The sequence below is a fragment of the Oncorhynchus mykiss genome, chromosome 16 (assembly GCF_013265735.2).
Source record: "Oncorhynchus mykiss isolate Arlee chromosome 16, USDA_OmykA_1.1, whole genome shotgun sequence".
Lineage (NCBI taxonomy): Eukaryota > Metazoa > Chordata > Actinopteri > Salmoniformes > Salmonidae > Oncorhynchus > Oncorhynchus mykiss.
The window spans coordinates 55746046-55771458 of NC_048580.1; the positions used below are offsets into that span (position 1 = coordinate 55746046).

Genomic DNA, 25413 nt, shown 5'->3' on the forward strand with positions numbered 1-25413 from the left:
TACAATATTGCACCATATCAAAGACAAATAAATAACAATGTGCAAAACTGCAGCATCCCACTTAAAACATTAAACTGGTCCCTCTTTCCTCTCTATTGCCATGTTATAACCAGCAGCACACATCAATGCTGACCATATTTTGCTTTTATGGGAGATTTGCATTCAGAAATGCAAGCTGCCTCACTTTTGAGGAGCTGATGCGATTTCTTCTCTCAGCAATTATTTGTCGCAGAACAGTTCAGGTTCATGTTTTGTCTACTGATATTACATTCTCATCTACTGCTCATATACATATATAATACTGGATTAAATAATGATGCAGTAATAACTGCTTACTGTACCTCTCTCCACTGATCTCCACAGTGACCTGCTCAAAGGGTTCCAGGACTCTGCACACCTCCTCCACCACCTCCCATTCCTCTTGGGTCAGAGCATCAACAGCTGCATTGACAATGGCCAGGGTAGAGATGACGGCATCCTTTGACTCAAGAAACCGCTACAACATTTAAAATGTTGAATTCCACCTTGTAGTGCAGTCTTGTTTAGGCCTCAGCTCAGGCATCCCCATCTGGCGTTGTGTAGACTTTAGTTTTCCAGCACTTACTGTGCTCCTGTGGAAGTATTCCACAGCTGCTTTCACTTTGTCCACCGTGGGTTTCATCACCTTCAGAGCATCTCTTACAACCAGATTGATTGTGTGGGCAAGACATGGATGATGAGTCCATTTAAAAATTGTTATGTTAGCTTCATTGTTGCTAACAACAGACCACTTTTCCATCTACTTGCCATTCTCTGGCCACTCTCAACAGTTCCTCTGCCAAGTTCTCTGAGGTGTGTCTGTCGCTGAACTCAAAGCAGTCCAGAAGACCGCTAGACATTGAAAAATCTTCAATGAAGTGACATGTAACCGACATGTAAGAAGTGGTTACCCTTGATGTCCTGAAGTCAGTGGTAAGGCAAACTGCAGCTTTGGACTCTTTCCCACACTGACGCCTGTGTGCTCTCGTACAGTTGTGGAATAAGTGATTTTGAAAGGGTTTTCCTGCTTGGAATTATGTACATTGGATTTAGGCTATTGCTATAATTTCTAAAACCTCTGTCCTCCACGATCGAAAAATGTCTGGAAATCAGTGGCAATCATTTTAGCCAATGCAATATCAATTTGGCCTTGTTTTGCTACAGACATAGACTTTGGCATAAATTGGTCCATAGAAGACTGCGTTGCTGTGGGTCGTGGAGTAGGCCTACTTGACTGAGTGGATACATCTCCACGTGTGGAGGTGCTGGCTCCACCACTATCACTAGCAGGCCCGCTAGTTTCTCGAAGCTCCGCTACAGCTAGCTTCACAATTGGGTGGACAGTTCGCATATGCTGGTGAAGGTTGTGCGTAGAACCGGCTTTATATGAGATTTTGTTTTGGCAAATTCTACACGGTGCTCCAACATTGTCTACATTATTAAAATGCTACTATGTTTCCGACTCATTTTCCAGCTGTTGTTTTCACAGCTGTCCTTCCTCACTGTTCTCGGCTGCTCAGTGTGTGACTGTGAGTGAGTTGGCTCAGCACTCCCTTACCCATCTTTGGTTCATTGGTTGACACTGCGTGTCTGATTGACAGGAACAACAGGTGAGGCTGTTCGTCTGAGCAGACAGTCAGAACGAATGTGTGGGCTTGAGCATTTAGACCCATATTGTTTTATATATTTTTTCGTTCTTTGAATTAGCTAATTCTATTCATTTAAATCTTTTGATTATTAATATCTTAATTTGTATATATTTTTATTAATTGATTCGGCTCTTCTGATATGCGAGCCGTCTCCCAACGTTCACCTACAAGAGCCGGCTCTTAGAGCCGACTCGTTCGCGAACGACCAATCACTAGTCGGATGACATACTTCTGGTCGCCACCAGAGGGAGCACCACTTGTTGGGCAATTTGGCAACATCTTTCCTTTATAGCTGCTGTCATAAGTCACCGGCGCCCAAGTACTGACTGAACTGTTTAAAACATGAAGATCTGGACCTCAGAACACATATTCAAGTGAGTAATTTATAAAAGTTCTAAAACGTGTTTAATTGAAATACCTTGATATTAACTTGCTTATTGAAGTTTGTAGCTAGGTTAGCAACCAGCCAGTTAGCGCGTGTTAGCTCTTTGCTTTTAATCAACTAGCTTCTGGTACAAGTCAATGGGTTTTAGGTAGCAAACAGCTGACTTTAGCCAAATATTTGGCTAGCCAACACATCAAACTTCCATTTTACCATTACTAAACTAGGAACAATAATGATAGTTAGCTAGCTATACAACAAAGACAGTACAGTAAGTGAATGCAAGCTAGCCAGCCACATTACCATGTCTTTGACATTACATTAGTTAGCTGCATTACAAGTAGCTAACGTTAACTGTTAGCCCGAAGTTTACAGCAGTGTCACGGGATTCCGGTGCTTTGCTTCAGCTAATTGTTACTTGTTTAAGGTCATGTGAATTCATCTATTAATCGAATTTTAGCTCAATGTTCTTTTTGGTGATGTCCCGTGCCGCACCACTAGGCATGCGCTCTCTGAGACTGGAATAAAGGTATTTCTATTCCAACTAGCTATACCGGAGGCTCGGTCAATGGTGGAATCATGGTTGTTATGTCACTATATATTCAGGGCTTAATACTCTTTGGGGAATTAATTGAGTGAGGAAATGCCTGTTTACCTCACATCATGAATAGGGATTGTAAAAAATAAACATTGTCAAGGTCAAACCAAGTACCTTGTATTACTGAATTCATATTTCTTAACCCAATCGACATAACACAGTACAATAATGTCAGGACAGTTTTTCAAATGTATTCATGTGGGGGCACACCAGGAGGTCCACATGCACACATGGTCATATTATGATATGCACACATTATGATACTGTATTATTACAGTAATATTGATTTCCTGTGTTGTCCCCCCACAGCCACCCGTGGGAGACAGTGACCAAGGCGGCAATGCAGAAGTACCCCAACCCCATGAACCCTGGCGTGGTAGGGGTGGACGTGTTGAACAGACATGTGGACACACAAGGTCGGCTATGCAGCAACAGACTGCTCAGCACAGAGTGGGGACTGCCCTCCTTGGCCAAGACTGTAAGTCCTCAGCACAGTGGATGCCTGTCTCCAATGTTGCCACTAATACGATTCTCCTGAGAAGTGCATTCAGCAGATCTGAGGATGCATTATTTTGTTAGTGATGTCAAACGTATTTCACTGACAGTGAGGATGTCATTGTCTTTTCTCACAGCTCATTGGTATAACACGAACAAACACATACATCCAGGAGCATTCGGTGGTAGACCCCAAGGAAAAGACATTTGAGCTACAATCTACAAATGTGAGTTCACAGCTGTTGTCGGATGTTCATTTGTGAATACTATAGATAACTCCACCTTTTAGCCTTGTTGGCTAACGTTGATGCACTTTCCTCTGCTTTCAGATTTCATGTACTAACATAGTATCTGTGGACGAAAAGTTAACATACAGGCCGCATCCGCAGGATCCCGAAAAGTATGTGATTTGTTGATGGTTTGAGTTTATAGACGGGAAAATTGATAAATAGCTTTGCGTTTTCACAGCTAAACTGTTTTTTTTTTTCTGTTTATCCTTATGTTTAGGACCATACTGACACAAGAGGCACTGATCTCTGTGAAAGGAATTAGTCTGAGCAGTTACCTGGAGGGGCTCATGGCCAAAACCATCTCGGCGAATGCAGGCAAAGTATGACCTCTATCCTTCGCACATGCAGCCTGGATTAAATATTTATGAATGGAAATGTTCAGCCCCTAACTTTCCCCTGTGTGTTTTGTTGTGTCCAGGGACGAGAGGCGATGGAGTGGGTCATCAGGCGGTTAAACACAGAGATCGAGGAGCTGGCAGCGACTGCACAGGCCACAATCCGTATCCCCATGGCAGCAGCAGTCACAGAGAAATGATCATCCTTCATCTCAATGTACCTCAGACATTTCCCCTGAAAGGGGAGACCAACCTTATCTGCCAGCACAGCCACCTCCTGTATTGGTCCACTCATCTTGTCACAAGAACGCACGATTCCCTCAGCGGACTGTCTTTACAAGCAGGGTACATGCTGTTGGGTACACAGAGTGAAGCTGATGACATTGAACAGGGTGGAGCCAAGTTGCATTTGAGGCTCATGGGATTTGTAGTCTAACATTTTCAATCACACCGTGCCTATAGGTCATCAAGTTTCTATTCATTCTCCTCCTGTCTTTTTTCTATTGTTATTCTATGGTCGGCTGTCTAACAGGTTTACTCTGGCACTTGACCATTCCATTTAACATCATTCTATGTTGCCTATGCAAGCCATGTACTTACCAATCTTTAAAAGGCTGTCAGTCATTTTCATGGAAATGTTCACTTACTGAGAAGATAAAATATATTTTTATGCTTGTTTGTGGGTCTGTTTTATTTGTGATGTAAAGTCACTGTGCTACATATTCAAGAATGCAAACTTGAATTTTAAAGCATCAATCAGCAGTAGAAACAATAACAAAATGATCTCCCCAACCCTGTTTTGGTAAAAAGCTAAAGGATGGTGCTAGAGAAATGTAACCACTGTCAAATTCAGACATATAACAAAAGTATAGTTTTGAGGCTATATAGTGTTTGTTTACATTTTATTTTGTTGACAAATGATTGCAGATTTTTTTCTGGTTATGATGCGGTATGGCAGTTGAACTAAGCTCATGAGACATACGTTATATCCTTCAATCAATGGGTACATCATTAATTTAGAAGTACTGTTGGGGAAATTCACAACTAAGGACTCAAATTTAAAGTAAAGGAAGAAATCTTTATCATGGCTGGAGAGGTTCACAAACTCTGCCTGATGAAACTCTGAAAAGGGGCATTCCCTTTGTACTGCTACACAAACAAGTCTTGTAAGCATGGTTGGTTCCTGCATGAGACTGACTGATAGATGCCAAGCTTCTTACCTTGAAACTGAGCTACTCCTAGATCCCAGAGCAATGTTCTGGGTGTACTCTTGTGTAGTCCATATGTCACTCGCATGAACCCAACCAAGACAGATTATTAGAAAGCAGCATTATTCTAAACATGTCCCCCCCCCCCCCCCCCCCCCCCAAATCAAACTCAAAATGTTTGTAGCAACTGCTGATTACCCCTATGGACTTTAATTTATTGAATTTATTTTTACAAAGCAACACCCAAGTAACAAGTGTGAATACGTTTGGAAGAATTGAAAAAATGGCTTGACCATTACTACAGTATGCGATTTACACAACCGTGTTGGGTGTAGTCAGTGAACGTCAACAGTGGACACTGGGACAGGGTTATGTTCAGGATAATTGGACAGTGACAGTTGATTTTGAACATGCCGAACCAAATGCGCCTTGGTTCGGGCATGTTCAAAAACCCTTTTTCTGAGGACTTTTTTTAAATGTCAAAGGCAGAGGATGATACTGTACATTCCAGTCACACTTTTGCTAGATAGTTTAATCCCTCCAGTCGTTTCTAGATCCAAGCTCCCCATCTGTTTGCATGTTGTACAGCCCAGTTTTTAATTATGCATGACAAGCCAGGGGTAATACGTTTTCTTGTTCTTGAACTGCAAATTGCATCTGCTCCCCGTTTCCCTCTCCTGCTCAGTCTGACTCGCTATTGGAGGTGTGGGTGGTGATGCTGAACTGGCGGGATGAACAGCTTCTAGCTAAGGCATCGCCATCAGGAACAGTTTGCCCCTCACTCCTTTCCTCCGGCCGGCACTGACAGTTCTGTCTCATTCTGGGTTCGATTCACCAGTTCGCTCTGGATTTTTGGAATCAACATTAATCAAACTCGATGACTACACAGAAGGATCACCGCGCATTAACGTAATGGTATTTCTAGGCGCGGGAGAAATAACGAGGAAGCAACTTAATTTAACGCCCATCGCTTTTATTAGAATGTTTACAGTGCGAACATTGACACAATGAATCAATCGTGCCGCAAGAGGTACTGTATCCGGGTAAATAGGTGCAGGTGTTGTGCCGAAAAGCTCCCCCATGCCAGAATTCTCCCCCACCCCTCCTTAGCGTGGACGCGCACGCACTCAATTCTTCATTGCTGCGACTTGCTTGCTAGTTGAGATTTCTGATCACGTTCGGCTGCGTTTAATTTATTTTTGATGTCGGTTTGATAGCGGGGGAGGCACAAGTAATGTCTGCAGTTTTCGGTTTGGCTATTTTTTTCAAGTGTATTAGACTATAAATACATCTCTTTGCCAAAATTCGTCATCTCTTCCATGTCTTATTCGACTAGTAGTTGTTGTGAAATGTTTGCTTGCCTACATTTTACTCCCTCCTCTATGTTTAATATATCACACATACATTAATTATTCATTTCAGTTGCCTAACCTGACGTGAAGTTTGTTCTATAGAAAGTACTTGACTGATTTTCTTGCAAGGCCTGGCACACTTCATAATCATTTTTGGTAGCTTATGTTGACCAGTAGTGTGTGCTACAGAAAGTATGGCTCTAGCCACAAAATTGATATTGGAAAGCTGCACCTACCCGCCCGTCCAGCATCACTACTCTGGACGGTTCTGACTTAGAATATGTGGACAACTACAAATACCTAGGTGTCTGGTTAGACTGTAAAGTCTCCTTCCAGACTCACATTAAACATCTCCAATCCAAAATTAAATCTAGAATCGGCTTTCTATTTCACAACAAAGCATCCTTCACTCATGCTGCCAAACATACCTTTGTAAAACTGACCATCCTACCGATCCTCAGACTTCGGCGATGTCATTTACAAATTAGCCTCCAACACGCTTCTCAACAAATTGGATGGTCTATCACAGTGCCATCCGTTTTGTCACCAAAGCCCCATAAACTACCCACACCCTGCGACCTGTACACTCTCGTTGGCTGGCCCTCGCTTCATACTCGTCGCCAAACCCACTGGCTCCAGGTCATCTACAAGTCTCTGCTAGGTAAAGCACCGCCTTATCTCGGCTCACTGGTCACCATAGCAGCACCCACCTGTAGCACGCGCTCCTCACAGGTCACCCCTAAAGCCATTTCTTCCTTTGGCCACCTCTCCTTCCAGTTCTCTGCTGCCAATGACTGGAACGAACGGCAAAAATCACTAAAGCTGGAGACTCTTACCTCCCTCACTAGATTTACGCACCAGCTGTCAGAGCAGCTCACTACACCTGTACATGCTCATCTGTAAATAGCCTATCCAATCTACCTCATCACTGTATTTTTTTTATCTTGCTCCGTTGCACCCTTGTATCTCTACCACTCCAGTGTTTAATTGCTATATTGTAATTACTTCACCACCATGGCCTATTTATTGTTTTCTCTCTTATCCTACCACATACTGTATATAGATGCTACTGTATTATTGACTGTTTTACTCCATGTGTAACTCTGTTGTGTCGAACTGCTTTGCTTAATCTTGGCCAAGTCGCAGTTGCAAGTGAGAACTTGTTCTCAACTGGCCTACCTGGTTAAATAAAATAAAATCCACAAAATTAAGGAAATTAGAGGGTGGGGGGACTCCTCCCCCCACTCCCCCTTCTATTTTGGGACTGCAAGGCCTGGCACACTTCATAATCATTGTGGTAGCTCATGTTGACCAGTAGTGTGCTACAGAATGCAAAATTAGGGTATTAAGAAACTTTTCTTTTTTAAGAAACATTGTCATGTAAGAAAATACACAAATATCACACAATACAGAAAGTTAGGTTTGTAAACATTAAATACAAATTTCGATCTTGGCATAGTAAGAAATAAAATGACAATAAATAAAACAAATATTGGAAAGCGGCAACAGCTCGACTGAACATTTAGTCCACTTTTTATGGAAGTTTCAGGTGATACCGTCACCTGGAACTCAAGCCTAACCTCGTCCTGACCAGGCAACGCAGACAGTCTGAATTGTTCTTAATAATAAAGTTTATTTTTATTTTTTTTAAACCTTTATTTAACTAGGCAAGTTGCCTAGTTAAATAAAGTTACATTTTTTTTTTTAAGTCCGATGATGGTTTTCATGCAGGACTGGTGGAATCATCGTGGGCAGCGGTCACAAACAATCAACTTTATGATGACAAATTAATATATTTAACATTAAATCCATTTTCTTGAATTACAATTATTTCATTATCAGACAAAGATTATACTACCTCTGGAAAATTGACTGCTTATACACATTCATACTGCTAAAAATGTGCCTTTAGAAGTGAACAAGCAATTACCCAGTTAGTGTCTTCCTCATTGTCCACCTCCCCACAGAAGTGGCACAGTTGGCTCAGGTCATCTAGCAAAACAATGTCAAGTAGTCTATATATCTTTACATGTGTTTTTCTGAGCAAATGGAACAGTATAGATTTCTTGTAACATAATTATTTAAATACATGTTTTAGTGGCCATCTAAATGTAAATTTAAAAAAAAAATAATAATCTACAATTATATTAAATTAGAAATTGAACATACCAGTGTTTGAGTGTGACTGCTATTTCTTCTCTCATGATGTTATCTTTGTCCGTATTTGACAAGACAATTGACTCCAGAACACATTCAGCTAACTGGGGAAAAAAAATTCAAATGGCATTTGTTTCCCCAACAAAATTGTTACACTTAAGATTCTAATTCACCAGTATACAACGACATAGCTATAATATAATTTGACAGTTCTGTTTTGCTTTTTAGTCCGTATACTTTCAGTAGGTTAATTTTACATTACTTATTCTCTCGCACTTACTTTCAAGGCAAAGACCCCACAAGAAGTAACATCTTCTTGGCATGGGTGAGGAAGGGCACCACTAACGCTCGTCTGAAGAAGAGGACCAAAGCGCAGCACGGGTTCATGATAATTTATTCAAAAGGACCAAAACGAACCAGTTCTGTCTGTTGCAGACACAAAATAGAAAACAACTACCCACAAATCCAGGTGGGGAAAAGGCTACCTAAGTATGATTCTCAATCAAAGACAACGATAGACAGCTGCCTCTGATTGAGAACCACACCCGGCCAAACACAAATAAATAGAAAACATAGAAATAAGGAAACTAGAATGCCCACCCTAGTCACGCCCTGGCCTAACCAAAATAGAGAATAAAAGTCTCTCTATGGCCAGGGCATGACAACCACACACCCATCTGGAGATATTACACCCCTTATTTCTCAAGAATGATCTGAACATATATATTAATAAAAGTACAGCATTTTGAAACACTTTTTTTGATTACAATATAGAGATTAATAACAGAGGCGAATCTGATAATGCAGAGATTCCAACAGGGTGTGAGTTGAAGTCGTCAAATATGGAGCTGACAAGGACTGGAATGTAAACGACGTGATCATCTCAGATGATCTCATTTCTGAGAATGGGCAGGCATTCCCTCGGATGAAGAGCATCTCCGTCTTGCTAATTATGTGCTGTCATCCAGGTGGAAATGTCACCTGCATATCTGATGTAGGAAAAGAGATAAGAGATAAGTTGAGTGTCTTATGAATATGTTTATGTATATGTACTGTATCTTGGTATATATATTTTGTCTTTTAATTTATATTGTTATTGTCATTATTGTGTTTTGTGGTTGAGGGGTGGGTGGAGGTTGATGGGGATGGTGGAGGTGCTGGGGGTGTCCTATTGAGGGCAAAGGTATAAGGGGTGGCAGAGAAGTCAGACGCAAGAGAGCAAAAACTGTGTTTCCAACGGCGCAGTTTAATAATAAAAACTCACCGGAAACCAGAACAATCATTAAATGGGTACAAAACCCGACGCACACCAGACATAACGTGCACAAGCACTTACAATAAACAATACCGGACAAGGACATGGGGGGGACAGAGGGTTAAATACACAACATGTAATTGATGGAGTTGAAACCAGGTGTGAGGAAAGACAAGACAAAACAAATGGAAAATGAAAGGTGGATCGGCGTAGGCTAGAAGACCGGTGACGTCGACCGCCGAACATCGCCCGAACAAGGAGAGGGACCGACTTCGGAGGAAGTCTTGACAAAAGGGACCTATTGGGGAGGGATTCTTCATGGAGGCACATTCAGTCATAGTTTTGTTTATTATATTATTATACATTTATTTATTTTTTTCTTCGTTTTTTCTATTATTATAACAGTTTACTGTGATTATGGATATGCACTCACGTTGACTTATATATTTGAACTTTTTTTTCGCCCAGAGTACACGTTTTATTTATTATAGTTATTATTATTTTATTATTACTACTGTACCTACATTCTTAAAAACTAAAACAGAAAAGTTGTAAAACATTTTAGGAAAAGCCATAAGAGGGAAAAGCATGATGGGATGGGGGATTGAGGGATGGGTAGAGAGAGCAGTAGAGGCCTCTGAAAACTATTATTGCTGAAATAACCACTTCCTTTTGTGACTAGAGTCACCAAAAGGGATTCTGAAGTGTGCCAGGCCTTGCAGTCCCATGATAGAAGGGGGGGTTGGCAGGCAAGAAACTAGCCTTGCCAACCCGCCCCCCCCCCCCCCCACCCCACCCCCTCCCTTCTAGTTTCCTTACTTTTGTAGCTAGAGTCAAGTACTTTCTGTGGCACACATCAGTCAAATACTTTCTATAGAACAACCAAAATGAATAATGAATGTATGTGTGTTATATTAAACATAAAGGAGGGAGTAAAATATAGGCAAGCAATAAACCTTTCAGAACAACTACTAGTCGAATAAGAGATGGGAGAGGTGACAAATTTTGACAAAGAGATTTATTTATAGACTAATACACTTGAAACAAATAGCCAAACCGAAAACTGCAGACATTACTTGTGCCTGCCCGCGAACAAAATTACATCAAAAATCAAATGAAACGGAGCCTAACGTGATCAGACATCTCAACTAGCATGCAAGTTGCAACAATGAAGAATTGAGCGTGTGTGCGCGTTCACGTGAAGGGGGGGAGGGGGTGGGGGGGGATTCTGGCATGGGGGATCTTTTCGACACCACACCTGAACAAAATAAATCAAATCTGAGAGGTGCCGGATCCTGTTCTGGCTCAAATTAAGCACTGCTTGGGGGACTACATGTTTACTGTAGCCTTGTAAACCTTGCCATAGCGAACACTTCAAGAAAACAGAAATGAACTTTTAGTAAAACAATAATTTTTCAGTGTATTAATGTGGTGTTTCATTGTATTGCATCACACAGCTTTATTGTCCAGAGTTGCAATCAGGTTTATTGTGAGCTGCAATCAGTTGTCTTGTTCCTCTCTTTAATCAGTGAGTTATCCAAAAGGGGGCAATGCTCAAATGTAATTTCAGGTGAAGCAGTACATTTCATGTGATACTTGTGATAATTGATAACTGAAAACTAGGCAAAGCTGAAAATTGTCTCTTGAATAATAGGTTTTAAAATCTATAACAATCGTCTGGTGTTTTAGGTGCAAAAATGTAACCATTAATTAGTAATTAGTTACTGTGTAGCTACTTGCTGTTCTACATTAAGAAATTAGTAATGTATCATTTTTTTCTGGGATAATAATGAACGATATTAGCAGGCACCACCTACAGTCGGTAATGGTAAATCCCTTCAGAAAGGCTCTCTCCCTCGCCAGATTTAACATCAAGGTCTGATGCAATGGACACAAATCCCTGTGGGAGAAAAAAACATCTGAATGAACCCAAAATACTGTCTTTTTTATACCTTTATTTAACTAGGAAGTCAGTTAAGAACAAATTCTTAATTTCATTGATGGCCTAGGAACAGTGTTTTAACTGCCTAGTTCAGGGACAGAACAACATATTTTCACCATGTCAGCTCGGGGATTCAATCTTGTTACTAGTCCAATGCTCTAACCACTAGGCTGCCTGCTGCCCCTAGTTCTGGTGTATCTCCCAGAACTACTTTGGTGAAAGTAAAGATACACATACACACTGTTAAATAGTTAATTAATGGTACCCAAACTATCTACACTGACCCTATCTGCACTGACCCTATGCACACTCACTAGACTACACACACACACACACACACACACACACTACATTGAAACTCCTACACAAAACCCACACACATTCACATACACACACACATAACACACATACATATTACACACGCACAGACATAAACACACACTTTTACACTCATCAGTTGCTGCTGATACTCTGTTCTTTATTTTACTTTTATTATTATCTATCCTGATAACTAGTCACTTTACCCTGCTTTCAGGTACATATCTACCTCAAATACCGCGCACCTCTACACATTGATCTGGTACTGGTACTCTCTTTTAAAAAAAATGTATTCCTCTTGTGTTACTATTTTATTTTTAAACTCTGCATTGTTGGGAAGGGCTCGTAAGCAAGTATTTCACAGTAAAGTCTACACCATTTGTATTCGGCGCATGTAACATAACATTTGATTTGACACACTTACATACTCAAAACATACTCAAAACTGGCAAAACATACTCAAAACATACTCAAAACTGGCAAAACATACTCAAAACATACTCAAAACTGGCAAATTAAACACATTTACAGATTTCCAACCTATACTAATTGAGGCTGGTTTAAAAGATACACTAATAGATCAAATCCAATCAAATTTTATTTGTTACTGTTACGGTGCGTGAATGAGGACCCAAAAGCGAATTAACTTAAACAGAGCTTCTTTAATTACCAAACATAGGTAGGCTCAGACGGACCGGCAGATTCCGACAGGACAAGACAAGGTTACAGCAAACATGACGACAGTCTGGTTCAGGCATGAAACACAACAAACAAGAATCCGACAAGGACAGGAGCAGAAACAGAGAGAGATATAGGGACCTAATCAGAGGGAAAAAGGGAACAGGTGGGAAAAGGGGTGACGAGGTGGTTAGGAGGAGACAAGGCACAGCTGGGGAAAAGAGGGGGAGAAAAGGTAACCTAACAACGACCAGCAGAGGGAGACAGGGTGAAGGGAAAGGACAGAGACAAGACACAACATGACAGTACATGACAGTACCCCCCCACTCACCGAGCGCCTCCTGACGCACTCGAGGAGGAAACCTGGCGGCAACGGAGGAAATCCTCGATCAGCGCACGGTCCAGCACGTCCCGAGAGGGAACCCAACTCCTCTCCTCAGGACCGTACCCCTCCCAATCTACGAGGTACTGGTGACCACGGCCCCGAGGACGCATGTCCAAAATTCTACGGACCCTGTAGATGGGTGCGCCCTCGACAAGGATGGGGGGGGGGGGGGGGGAAGACGAGCGGGGGCGCGAAGGACGGGCTTGATGCAGGAGACATGGAAGACCGGGTGGACGCGACGAAGGTATCGCGGAAGAAGAAGTCGAACTGCGACAGGATTAATGACCCGAGAAATACGGAACGGACCAATGAACCGCGGGGTCAACTTGCGAGAAGCCGTCTTAAGGGGAAGGTTCTGAGTGGAGAGCCAAACTCTCTGACCGCGACAATATCTAGGACTCTTAGTTCTACGCTTATTAGCAGCCCTCACAGTCTGCGTCCTATAACGGCAAAGTGCAGACCTGACCCTCTTCCAGGTGCGCTCGCAACGTTGGACAAAAGCCTGAGCGGAGGGGACGCTGGACTCGGCGAACTGAGATGAGAACAGCGGAGGCTGGTACCCGAGGCTACTCTGAAAAGGAGATAGCCCGGTCGCAGACGAAGGAAGCGAGTTGTGGGCGTATTCTGCCCAGGGGAGCTGTTCTGACCAAGACGCAGGGTTGCGAAAAGAAAGACTGCGTAAGATGCGACCAATAGTCTGATTGGCCCGTTCTGCTTGACCGTTAGACTGGGGGTGAAAGCCGGAAGAGAGACTGACGGAAGCCCCAATCAAACGGCAAAACTCCCTCCAAAATTGAGACGTGAATTGCGGACCTCTGTCCGAAACGACGTCTGACGGAAGGCCATGAATTCTGAAAACATTCTCGATGATGATTTGTGCCGTCTCTTTAGCAGAAGGAAGCTTAGCAAGGGGAATGAAATGAGCCGCCTTAGAGAACCTATCGACAACCGTAAGAATAACAGTCTTCCCCGCTGACGAAGGCAGTCCGGTGACAAAATCTAAGGCGATGTGAGACCACGGTCGAGAGGGAATAGGAAGCGGCCTGAGACGGCCGGCAGGAGGAGAGTTACCGGACTTAGTCTGCGCGCAGACCGAACAAGCAGCCACGAAACGACGCGTGTCATGCTCCCGGGTGGGCCACCAAAAACGCTGGCGAATGGAAGCAAGCGTACCCCGAACGCCAGGGTGGCCGGCTAACTTGGCAGAGTGAGCCCACTGAAGAACGGCCAGACGAGTAGGAACGGGAACGAAAAGAAGGTTCCTAGGACAAGCGCGCGGCGACGGAGTGTGAGTGAGCGCTTGCTTTACCTGCCTCTCAATTCCCCAGACAGTCAACCCGACAACACGCCCCTCAGGGAGAATCCCCTCGGGGTCAGTGGAGGCTACTGAAGAACTGAAGAGACGAGACAAAGCATCAGGCTTGGTGTTCTTAGAGCCCGGACGATAAGAAATCACGAACTCGAAACGAGCGAAAAACAGCGCCCAACGCGCCTGACGCGCATTAAGTCGTTTGGCAGAACGGATGTACTCAAGGTTCCTATGGTCAGTCCAAACGACAAAAGGAACGGTCGCCCCCTCCAACCACTGTCGCCATTCGCCTAGGGCTAACCGGATGGCGAGCAGTTCGCGGTTACCCACATCATAGTTACGTTCCGACGGCGGCAGGCGATGAGAAAAATACGCGCATGGGTGGACCTTGTCGTCAGAGAGGGAGCGCTGAGAAAGAATGGCTCCCACGCCCACCTCTGACGCGTCAACCTCGACAACGAACTGTCTAGAGACGTCAGGTGTAACAAGGATAGGAGCGGATGTAAAACGATTCTTGAGGAGATCAAAAGCTCCCTGGGCGGAAACGGACCACTTAAAGCACGTCTTGACAGAAGTAAGGGCTGTGAGAGGAGCTGCCACCTGACCGAAATTACGGATGAAACGACGATAGAAGTTCGCGAAGCCGAGAAAGCGCTGCAGCTCGACGCGTGACTTAGGGACGGGCCAATCAATGACAGCTTGGACCTTAGCGGGATCCATCTTAATGCCTTCAGCGGAAATAACAGAACCGAGAAATGTGACGGAGGAGGCATGAAAAGTGCACTTCTCAGCCTTCACAAAAAGACAATTCTCTAAAAGGCGCTGGAGGACACGTCGAACGTGCTGAACATGAATCTGGAGTGACGGTGAAAAAATCAGGATATCGTCAAGGTAAACGAAAACAAAGATGTTCAGCATGTCTCTCAGGACATCATTGACTAATGCCTGAAAGACAGCTGGAGCGTTAGCGAGGCCGAAAGGAAGAACCCGGTATTCAAAGTGCCCTAACGGAGTGTTAAACGCCGTCTTCCACTCGTCCCCCTCCCTGATGCGCACGAGATGGTAAGCGTTACGAAGGTCCAACTTAGTGAAAAACCTGGCTCCCTGCAGGATCTCGAAGGCTGAAGACATAAGAGGAAGCGGATAACGATTCTTCACTGTTATGTCATTCAGCCCTCGATAATCTATGCAGGGGCGCAGAGACCCGTCCTTCTTCTTGACAAAAAAAACCCCCGCTCCGGCGGGAGAGGAGGAGGGGACTATGGTACCAGCGTCAAGAGCTACAGACAAATAATCTTCGAGAGCCTTACGTTCGGGAGCCGACAGAGAGTATAGTCTACCCCGGGGGGGGTGGTTCCCGGAAGGAGATCAATACTACAATCATACGACCGGTGTGGAGGAAGAGAGGTGGCCCTGGACCGACTGAACACCGTGCGCAGATCGTGATATTCCTCCGGCACCCCTGTCAAATCACCAGGCTCCTCCTGTGAAGAAGAGACAGAGGAAACAGGAGGGATAGCAGACATTAAACATTTCACATGACAAGAGACGTTCCAGGAGAGGATAGAATTACTAGACCAATTAATGGAAGGATTATGACAAACTAGCCAGGGATGGCCCAAAACAACAGGTGTAAAAGGTGAACGAAAAATTAAAAAAGAAATGGTTTCACTATGATTACCAGAAACAGTGAGGGTTAAAGGTAGCGTCTCACGCTGAATCCTGGGGAGAGGACTACCATCCAGGGCGAACAAGGCCGTGGGCTCCTTTAACTGTCTGAGAGGAATGTCATGTTCCCGAGCCCAGGTCTCATCCATAAAACAGCCCTCCGCCCCAGAGTCTATTAAGGCACTGCAGGAAGCTGACGAACCGGTCCAGCGTAGATGGACCGACAAGGTAGTGCAGGATCTTGAAGGAGAGACAGGAGTAGTAGCGCTCACCAGTAGCCCTCCGCTTACTGATGAGCTCTGGCCTTTTACTGGACATGAAGTGACAAAATGACCAGCGGAACCGCAATAGAGACAGAGGCGGTTGGTGATTCTCCGTTCCCTCTCCTTAGTCGAGATGCGGATACCTCCCAGCTGCATGGGCTCAGCACCCGAGCCGGCAGAGGAAGATGGTAGTGATGCGGAGAGGGGGGCAACGGAGAACGCGAGCTCCTTTCCACGAGCTCGGTGACGAAGATCAACCCGTCGCTCAATGCGAATAGCGAGTTCAATCAAGGAATCCACGCTGGAAGGAACCTCCCGGGAGAGAATCTCATCCTTTACCTCTGCGCGGAGACCCTCCAGAAAACGAGCGAGCAAAGCCGGCTCGTTCCAGCCACTGGAGGCAGCAAGAGTGCGAAACTCAATAGAGTAGTCTGTTATGGATCGATTACCTTGACATAGGGAAGACAGGGCCCTGGAAGCCTCCTCCCCAAAAACAGATCGATCAAAAACCCGTATCATCTCCTCCTTAAAGTCCTGATACTGGTTAGTACACTCAGCCCTTGCCTCCCAGATTGCCGTGCCCCACTCACGAGCCCGTCCAATAAGGAGAGATATGACGTAGGCGACACGAGCAGTGCTCCTGGAGAAAGTGTAGGGCTGGAGAGAAAACACAATATCACACTGGGTGAGGAACGAGCGGCATTCAGTGGGCTCCCCAGAGTAACACGGCGGGTTATTGATTCTGGGCTCCGGAGATTCGAAAGCCCTGGAAGTGGCCGGTGGATCGAGGCGGAGATGGTGAACCTGTTCTGTGAGGTTGGAGACTTGGGTGGCCAGGGTCTCAACGGCATGTCGAGCAGCAGACAATTCCTGCTCGTGTCTGCCTAGCATCGCTCCCTGGATCCCGACGGCTGAGTGGAGAGGATCCGAAGTCGCTGGGTCCATTCTTGGTCGGATTCTTCTGTTACGGTGCGTGAATGAGGACCCAAAAGCGAATTAACTTAAACAGAGCTTCTTTAATTACCAAACATAGGTAGGCTCAGACGGACCGGCAGATTCCGACAGGACAAGACAAGGTTACAGCAAACATGACGACAGTCTGGTTCAGGCATGAAACACAACAAACAAGAATCCGACAAGGACAGGAGCAGAAACAGAGAGAGATATAGGGACCTAATCAGAGGGAAAAAGGGAACAGGTGGGAAAAGGGGTGACGAGGTGGTTAGGAGGAGACAAGGCACAGCTGGGGAAAAGAGGGGGAGAAAAGGTAACCTAACAACGACCAGCAGAGGGAGACAGGGTGAAGGGAAAGGACAGAGACAAGACACAACATGACAGTACATGACAGTTACATGCGCCGAATACAACAGGTGTAGTAGACCTTACCGTAAAATGCTTATTTACAAACCAACAATGCGGTCTTAAGAAAAATAAGAGTTAAGATTTTTTTTTTAAGTTTCAAAAAAATTATTAAAAGTAACACAATAAAATAATACATGGTATCAGACCTGCTGGATCTTCAGCGCAGGGTTAACCAGATGGATGTGGTGCATGGTGGGTAAAACAATGCCCTCCTCCAGTTTGGCTGCAACAAACAAAAACCAGTAGTTTAGGGTAACTATTTCAGCAGTCCAGTCATTAGGTTTACACACAATGGTTTTGTATGTTAAAAGGTAAATACCATGATGAAGTGTGGTTTGACAATGTGTATATATATGGTCAATATGAACATGAATAGGCCTACTGTAGTACTACTCTAGGATTGTATGCTCTTTTTCCCGCATACATTTCAGAACTTACCGTTCAGTTTAGCTAACACTGTAATCTTCATCCCCAGCTTCATAAACTTTTCCAGGGCTGCAGTCTGGAAAATAGTGATCGTTGTCAACATTTGGTAGCTCTTTATTTATCCATACAGGGCCAGTTTCCCAGATACAGATTAAGCTTAGTCCTGGACTAACAAGCATGCCTAATGGAGAAACCGTCCCACAGCGTACTGAGGTTAAGCAGTGCACCATATCATTGTAAAGGTAATGCAGTGTCTTTGCATCCTACCTGGAATGTTCCCACTTCACTTGATGCAAGTGTCAGGGTAAAACTAGCAAATGGAGAGTTGTATTACTCAATTAATTTACAAATCAAATGTATTTATTTAATTCAAGTGGAACTGAAACTCATCTTACTTGCTTAGTTCCACCAAGCCTTTGAGTTTCTCTTCTGAAATGCGTATCATCCCACTAAAAATGGAGTCCTGGAAGAGAAGAATTTATTGGAATTAACCCTGCACAGAATGCATTCTGAAAGTACATAATAACTGAAAAGGATTTACATGAACCCTGAACCAAAAAAGCTAACTCACAACATTGAGCTTGAACAGTGGAGTCCGTGAAGCATTTGGCTGGATGGCAAAGGCCTTAACAGCACCTGGAAATTCCATTGTAACCTTATCAGCCTGGAAGGAAAATATTGGAACGTTCCTGGCATACACCTGCAGTTCCATCAGCATGTTGGGGAAGAGCTTGGGAAGCTGGGAGGAATGAAACAGTGCATTTAGAAAGATTTTGTTCAAGGGCAAAACTACACTGTCCATACACACTCATTGACAGTTTATTAAGTACACCACCCCGTTCACGAAAATGGATCGCTCCTACAGACAGTGATTCACGTGGCCTTGGCTTGCTATATAAAGCAGGCAGACAGGCATTGAGGCATTCAGTTACTGTTCGATTGAATGTTAGAATGGGCAAAACTAGTGACCTAAGCGACTTTGAGCGAGGTATGATCGTGGGTTCCAGGCACGTCGGATCCAGTATTTCAGAAACGGCTGCTCTCCTGGGCTTTTTTCATGCACGACAGTGTCTAGGGTTTACAGAGAATGGTGCGACAAACAAAAACATCCAGTCAGCAGCAGTCCTGTGGGTGAAAACAGCTCATTGATAAGAGAGGACGAAGGAAAATGGCAAGAATGTGTGCAAGCTAACAGGCGGTACACAAACAGACATATAACGGCGCAGTACAACAGTGGTGTGCAGAACGGCATCTCGGAACGCAGATCTTTGTCACGGATGGGCTATTGAATCAGACGACCACACAGGGTTCCACTCCTATCAGCTAAAAACAAGAAGAAGCAGCTCCAGTGGGCACGCGATCACCAACACTGGACAGTTAAAAAGTGGAAAAACATTGCCTGATCTGACAAATCCCGGTTCCTTTTGCATCATGCTGATAGCAGTCAGGATTTGGCATAAGTAGCATGAGTTAATTGATCCATTTTGCCTGGTGTCAACGGTACAGGCTGGTGACGGTCGTTATTGGTGTGGGGAATGTTTTCCTGGCACATGTTAGGTCCCTTCATACCAACTGAGCAACGATTGAACGCCACTGTGTATCTGAACATTGTTGCTGGCCAAACCCAATAGAGCATCTTTGGGATGAGATGGAATGGGCCGTTTGCAGTATGAATGTACCGCTGTCCAATCTGCAGCAACTGCGTGATGCCATCGCGTCAGTATGGACCAACATCCCTGTGGAATGTTTCCGACAAGAATTCAGGCTGTTCTGGAGGCAAAGGTGGGTCCGACCCGGTACTAAATTGGTGTAGCTAATAAACTGGCCACTGAATGCATTTTACCTTTGGCAACGGCCAAGGATTTTCTGGGTGTTACCTGAGGGATGAGAGGCCCGAAGGAGGTTGTGTTGAGACGGAAAGGAGAGGTCTTGGGGATCTGAGATAAATAGAGGAAGTAAAGGGAAGGGTTAAATACAAAGGTTTCTCAACAGTTTGCATACTTAGATTAAAAGGAGCGAAATGACTGTAGTTGACAGAAAAACAGACAGACAGACAGACAGACAGACAGACATGAACATTTGCACGCACACACACACACACACACACACACACACACATACACACACACACACACACACACACACACACATACACACACACACACACACACACACACACACACACACACACACACACAGAAACACGTTTGTTTTACATTTGTTGTTGTGGGGACCAAACAATTGATTCCCATTAAATATTATATTTTCCCTAACCCCTAACCCTTAACTTAACCCTAACCTTTGCCATAATTCTAAACCTAACCCTAATTGTAACCCTAAACCTAACTTCTAAACCTAAAATAGCAATTTTCCTTGTTTTGCTATCCTTGTAAGGACTTCTGTTCCCCACACACACACGCACACACACCATGCTGTCGTTTATTTGGGCCTGCAGGAGTCCAGCGGAGAAGTAAGCATAGGAGGCAGAGTTGACAGTGAATTCAGACAGGCCCAGGGAGAGCATGTGGCCTTTGTCCTCTGGCAGATTAAAAGGCTCGGCCTTAAAAGGAGGATCTGTGTGACTCTGAACACTGTAGAACTCACCCTGGAACACAGAAATCAGTCAATCTGAGCAAGGATCCTGAGTTTTAAAAAATACACCATTTGTTACTGATGCAAAGTATGATAACCCCAGTCCCCACCCTATTTTCTTCATGTAACACAATCATATTGGGTTATGTTGTATCCATTCACATCAGGTAAAGCTACCTTCAAATCCAGACCAAGGCTAATAGAATCGACGAGGGGTGAGTTAGTGAGGGGGACGTCCAAAACTAGAGCAGAATTGACCTTGAAGGACACTGTAGTGAAAAAAACAACACCATGAGCACCACAATACTGGTAGAAATAATATTTGTGAAGCCTATTTTCTTTCTTTGTCCTCCCTACTGCAATACCTTGCATTTCTGATAGATGTCGCTCCAAATCGGTAACATGCTCTTCAACCAATGGGCAGATCTGGGTGCAGTGATATATATACATTATATGGTCATGCAGTCAGTTGAAAAATACCCCACATCATTTGAACATTTACTGGTATAAGGAATACAAATCATGAGTGAATCAATTTACTCACTCTTTCCTCAATTATAGCTTTAATGCGATGGTGGAAAAGGCTCACAAATGGCTGGAAGATCAAACTGTTAACAAAATGGTTACCAAATTATAATGATGATTATAAATCTCTTTCTTTCTCTCCCTCTCTCTAAATACATTTTGAAACATACCTGGCTCCTCCATGGAAATTGATTGATGCCTCACCGACACTGGCATCACAGTTTTCGCTGGAGATAGAAATGTGTCCACTCTGATCACTTCCTATCTGCACCACAGAGGTCACGTCCACATTGAACACTGCCAGGTCAAATGAGCCACCATCGGTTCTGCAAACACACAGAGAGTGGAACGAGACATAATGTTCTTAGAAATTTGATTCGTTTTGAAGTCATTACAAAAGGAACAGGCTTCAAAGCTCAAATCTTCTGATGTGAAAACAGGAAGAGCCGTTGAGAGAACTACTGTACTCATTCTTATCTGACTGGTCCCAGATATAATATGTTTGTTCTCTGTACAGATTTAGTGTATCAGTGTATCAGTTCCTGTTATACTGTCATCAGCAGTTGTGTTACCAGTAGTTGTGTTACCTTGTTTCACCAGTAGTTGTGTTACCAGTACATTTAACAAAGATTCTCCCTTTTCAGGAGACAGACATCAATAATGTACCTGACCCTCATAATCCAATAGCATGGAAAGATTAAAAGATGGAAAAATAGAAAAACAGGCACCAATCAGACAACAGAAACTGATCGCTGTCACTCACATGATGCCAAAACGTGTGTGCCAATTTCCACTCATTGAAATGCTGAGGCCACTGATCACAGCCTTGAGTCCCACGCCCTCATAGAACTCCACTGAAGGCTCTGGAACATCACACCCAGACACTGAGATTCTAGAGAGAAGGTTGGTGGAGACAGTCAATGTTGTGCACATTGTGTCAATAGCACTGTTTTAAATCATAGAACATCTTCGGAGACTATGTTATAATATTAGACCCAAACTCATTCTTGGTACTTTGCCACCAAAGGACAAAGCACAAAATGTCTGTAGCAGGTTCTTTGACTAATGATGATTAAGTTAAACGTTATTCTGAGATTCTAAACAGTAATGGTTTACTTTAATTTCATAAATAAAAGCCACAACATGTACCCGTCAAGGACGTAGTGCACCGTTCCTATACCAATGTCAACACCACCTCTGACATCTGGTATGATCACACTACCTATCTTCTCCTGCATCCAATCAGCCCCAATGTGTGACCCTGGAGGATACAAGAATAAAGTAGCTGTTGAAATGCAATTTCTCTGGTTTGGTATTTTAACTCAAGACAATTGAGGAAATAGCATTTTCTTACCATATTGAAGTCCTTTATTTGACAATATGGCCTTTATTGCAGGATTTTGTCCAAAAGCATGATTGGTAAGATTCAGCAGAAGTATTAGGAGGGATAACATGCTTAACACCCTATATGGAGAGATATACAGTGTTGTTCCTCTGAAATAGTACTGCTTTTATAAAATACCATAAACAACTTTTTTTTCAACTATATCCAGCAAATCAGCAAATAAAGATCATTTTGTTAACATGATTTGCATAAGAGATACATACATACAGAGACTATAGATTTATGCATGTACAATAAAAGGAATAATTTTACCTAGGTTGATTATTAGCTCTAGTGTAGATAGATGGCTGTAGGTCTGATTTGGGACTGTGCTCAAATCATGTGATATTTATATATAGTCTATTAACTTCCTGTTTCATTGTAAAGTGAAACTGCTGAACACCTATCCCCTTTGGTGAGTGGTGCTGAGATGTACTGTTGCTAAGTAGAGTGTGAAAAACAGGAAACATACTCTCCATGTCTGATGACTGTTAAACTTTTATTTTGGTCTGCTTTATAATCTCCACGTTTTAATAGCAGTGCTTAGTAGAATCAAGAGAAGGCTCATAGCAAATAAATGTTCTATGAAATAAGGCCTCCCTCTTTACTCGTTGTCTTCCTCCAGCTTGGAGTAAGCTAGCACACTCCAGTTGAGATACAGTAGCAGATATTTATCCAAATAACAACTGAACAGAATAATAGTGCGTCAACCCAGGGTCTAAATTGTGACATTTATTAGGCTTATTTATTAGGCTTACAAAGAATATTATTTTGTAATTATTTTCTCAACAGTCCCCGAAGTGTCCAGTTGGCTTTAACCAACATTTGGTCAAGAGGCCCATGGACCGGCTCCCAACCAACAAGACATGAAATATGAGTGATGTCTTTACAAATGAACTAAATGTTGTTTTATAGTTTTTTTAATGTATGCTGATGACTCAAATCAAATCAAATCACATTTATTTATATAGCCCTTCGTACATCAGCTGATATCTCAAAGTGCTGTACAGAAACCCAGCCTAAAACCCCAAACAGCAAGCAATGCAGGTGTAGAAGCACAGTGGCTAGGAAAAACTCCCTAGAAAGGCCAAAACCTAGGAAGAAACCTAGAGAGGAACCAGGCTATGTGGGGTGGCCAGTCCTCTTCTGGCTGTGCCGGGTGGAGATTATAACAGAACATGGCCAAGATGTTCAAATGTTCATAAATGACCGGCATGGTCAGCAGCACGGTCAGGTGGACTGGGGACAGCAAGGAGTCATCATGTCAGGTAGTCCTGGGGCATGGTCCTAGGGCTCAGGTCAGTTGAAACTGGAGCAGCAGCACGGCCAGGTGGACTGGGGACAGCAAGGAGTCATCATGTCAGGTAGTCCTGGGGCATGGTCCTAGGGCTCAGATCCACCGAGAGAGAGAAAGAAAGAGAGAAAGAGAGAATTAGAGAACGCACACTTAGATTCACACAGGACACCGAATAGGACAGGAGAAGTACTCCAGATATAACAAACTGACCCCAGCCCCCCGACAAATAAACTACTGCAGCATAAATACTGGAGGCTGAGACAGGAGGGGTCAGGAGACACTGTGGCCCCATCCGAGGACACCCCCGGACAGGGCCAAACAGGAAGGATATAACCCCATCCACTTTGCCAAAGCACAGCCCCCACACCACTAGAGGGATATCTTCAACCACCAACTTACCATCCTGAGACAAGGCTGAGTATAGCCCACAAAGATCTCCGCCATGGCACAACTCAAGGGGGGGCGCCAACCCAGACAGGATGACCACATCAGTGAATCAACCCACTCAGGTGATGCACCCCTTCCAGGGACGGCATGCGAGAGCCCCAGTAAGCCAGTGACTCAGCCCCTGTAATAGGGTTAGAGGCAGAGAATCCCAATGGAAAGAGGGGAACCGGCCAGGCAGAGACAGCAAGGGCGGTTCGTTGCTCCAGAGCCTTTCCGTTCACCTTCCCACTCCTGGGCCAGACTACACTCAATCATATGACCCACTGAAGAGATGAGTCTTCAGTAAAGACTTAAAGGTTGAGACCGAGTTTGCGTCTCTGACATGGGTAGGCAGACCGTTCCATAAAAATGGAGCTCTATAGGAGAAAGCCCTGCCTCCAGCTGTTTGCTTAGACATTCTAGGGACAATTAGGAGGCCTGCGTCTTGTGACCGTAGCGTACGTGTAGGTATGTACGGCAGGACCAAATCAGAGAGATAGGTAGGAGCAAGCCCATGTAATGCTTTGTAGGTTAGCAGTAAAACCTTGAAATCAGCCCTTGCTTTGACAGGAAGCCAGTGTAGAGAGGCTAGCACTGGAGTAATATGATCAAATTTCTTGGTTCTAGTCAGGATTCTAGCAGCCATATTTAGCACTAACTGAAGTTTATTTAGTGCTTTATCCGGGTAGCCGGAAAGTAGAGCATTGCAGTAGTCTAACCTAGAAGTGACAAAAGCATGGATTAATTTTTCTGCATCATTTTTGGACAGAAAGTTTCTGATTTTTGCAATGTTACGTAGATGGAAAAAAGCTGTCCTTGAAATGGTCGTGATATGTTCTTCAAAAGAGAGATCAGGGTCCAGAGTAACGCCGAGGTCCTTCACAGTTTTATTTGAGACGATTGTACAACCATTAAGATTAATTGTCAGATTCAACAGAAGATCTCTTTGTTTCTTGGGACCTAGAACAAGCATCTCTGTTTTGTCCGAGTTTAAAAGTAGAAAGTTTGCAGCCATCCACTTCCTTATGTCTGAAACACATGCTTCTAGCAAGGGCAATTTTGGGGCTTCACCATGTTTCATTGAAATGTACAGCTGTGT

At 43.8% G+C, this 25413-nt stretch overlaps 2 protein-coding genes across 2 annotated transcripts; one reads left to right on the plus strand and one right to left on the minus strand.

Moving 5' to 3' along the window:
- The first annotated feature begins 1884 nt into the window (after positions 1-1884).
- Positions 1885-4445, plus strand: LOC110492345 (PRELI domain containing protein 3B). Its single transcript, XM_021566583.2, has 6 exons — positions 1885-2041; positions 2957-3125; positions 3280-3369; positions 3472-3542; positions 3650-3752; positions 3851-4445. Exons 1-6 carry the CDS (start codon positions 2010-2012, stop codon positions 3965-3967), a joined length of 582 nt encoding a protein of 193 aa, XP_021422258.1. The 5' UTR covers positions 1885-2009; the 3' UTR covers positions 3968-4445.
- Positions 4446-9084: 4639 nt separating this feature from the next.
- On the minus strand, positions 9085-22984 carry LOC110492346 (lipopolysaccharide-binding protein). The gene is made up of 17 exons (XM_021566584.2): positions 22865-22984; positions 22562-22671; positions 22357-22468; positions 21971-22099; positions 21378-21533; positions 21227-21290; positions 21048-21108; positions 20860-20951; positions 20519-20695; positions 19968-20027; positions 18662-18829; positions 18486-18553; positions 18358-18400; positions 18103-18166; positions 17811-17887; positions 11557-11639; positions 9085-9473 (listed from the first exon to the last, which is right to left on the minus strand). Exons 2-17 carry the CDS (start codon positions 22659-22661, stop codon positions 9431-9433), a joined length of 1497 nt encoding a protein of 498 aa, XP_021422259.2. The 5' UTR covers positions 22662-22671; positions 22865-22984; the 3' UTR covers positions 9085-9430.
- Between the last annotated feature and the right edge of the window lie 2429 nt (positions 22985-25413).

Bases quoted from the DNA above. Each gene is read 5' to 3' on its own strand.
- LOC110492346 (XM_021566584.2), bottom strand. From the start codon at position 22,661: ATGTTATCCCTCCTAATACTTCTGCTGAATCTTACCAATCATGCTTTT. The intron at 21,291-21,377 runs GTATGTTTCAAA...TTTTGTTAACAG, and splicing joins AATTTCCATGGAGGAGCCAG to TTTGATCTTCCAGCCATTTG. The intron at 17,888-18,102 runs GTAAGTTCTGAA...TGTTTGTTGCAG, and splicing joins AGTGTTAGCTAAACTGAACG to CCAAACTGGAGGAGGGCATT.
- LOC110492345 (XM_021566583.2), top strand. From the start codon at position 2,010: ATGAAGATCTGGACCTCAGAACACATATTCAA. The intron at 2,042-2,956 runs GTGAGTAATTTA...GTCCCCCCACAG, and splicing joins ACCTCAGAACACATATTCAA to CCACCCGTGGGAGACAGTGA. The intron at 3,543-3,649 runs GTATGTGATTTG...CCTTATGTTTAG, and splicing joins CATCCGCAGGATCCCGAAAA to GACCATACTGACACAAGAGG.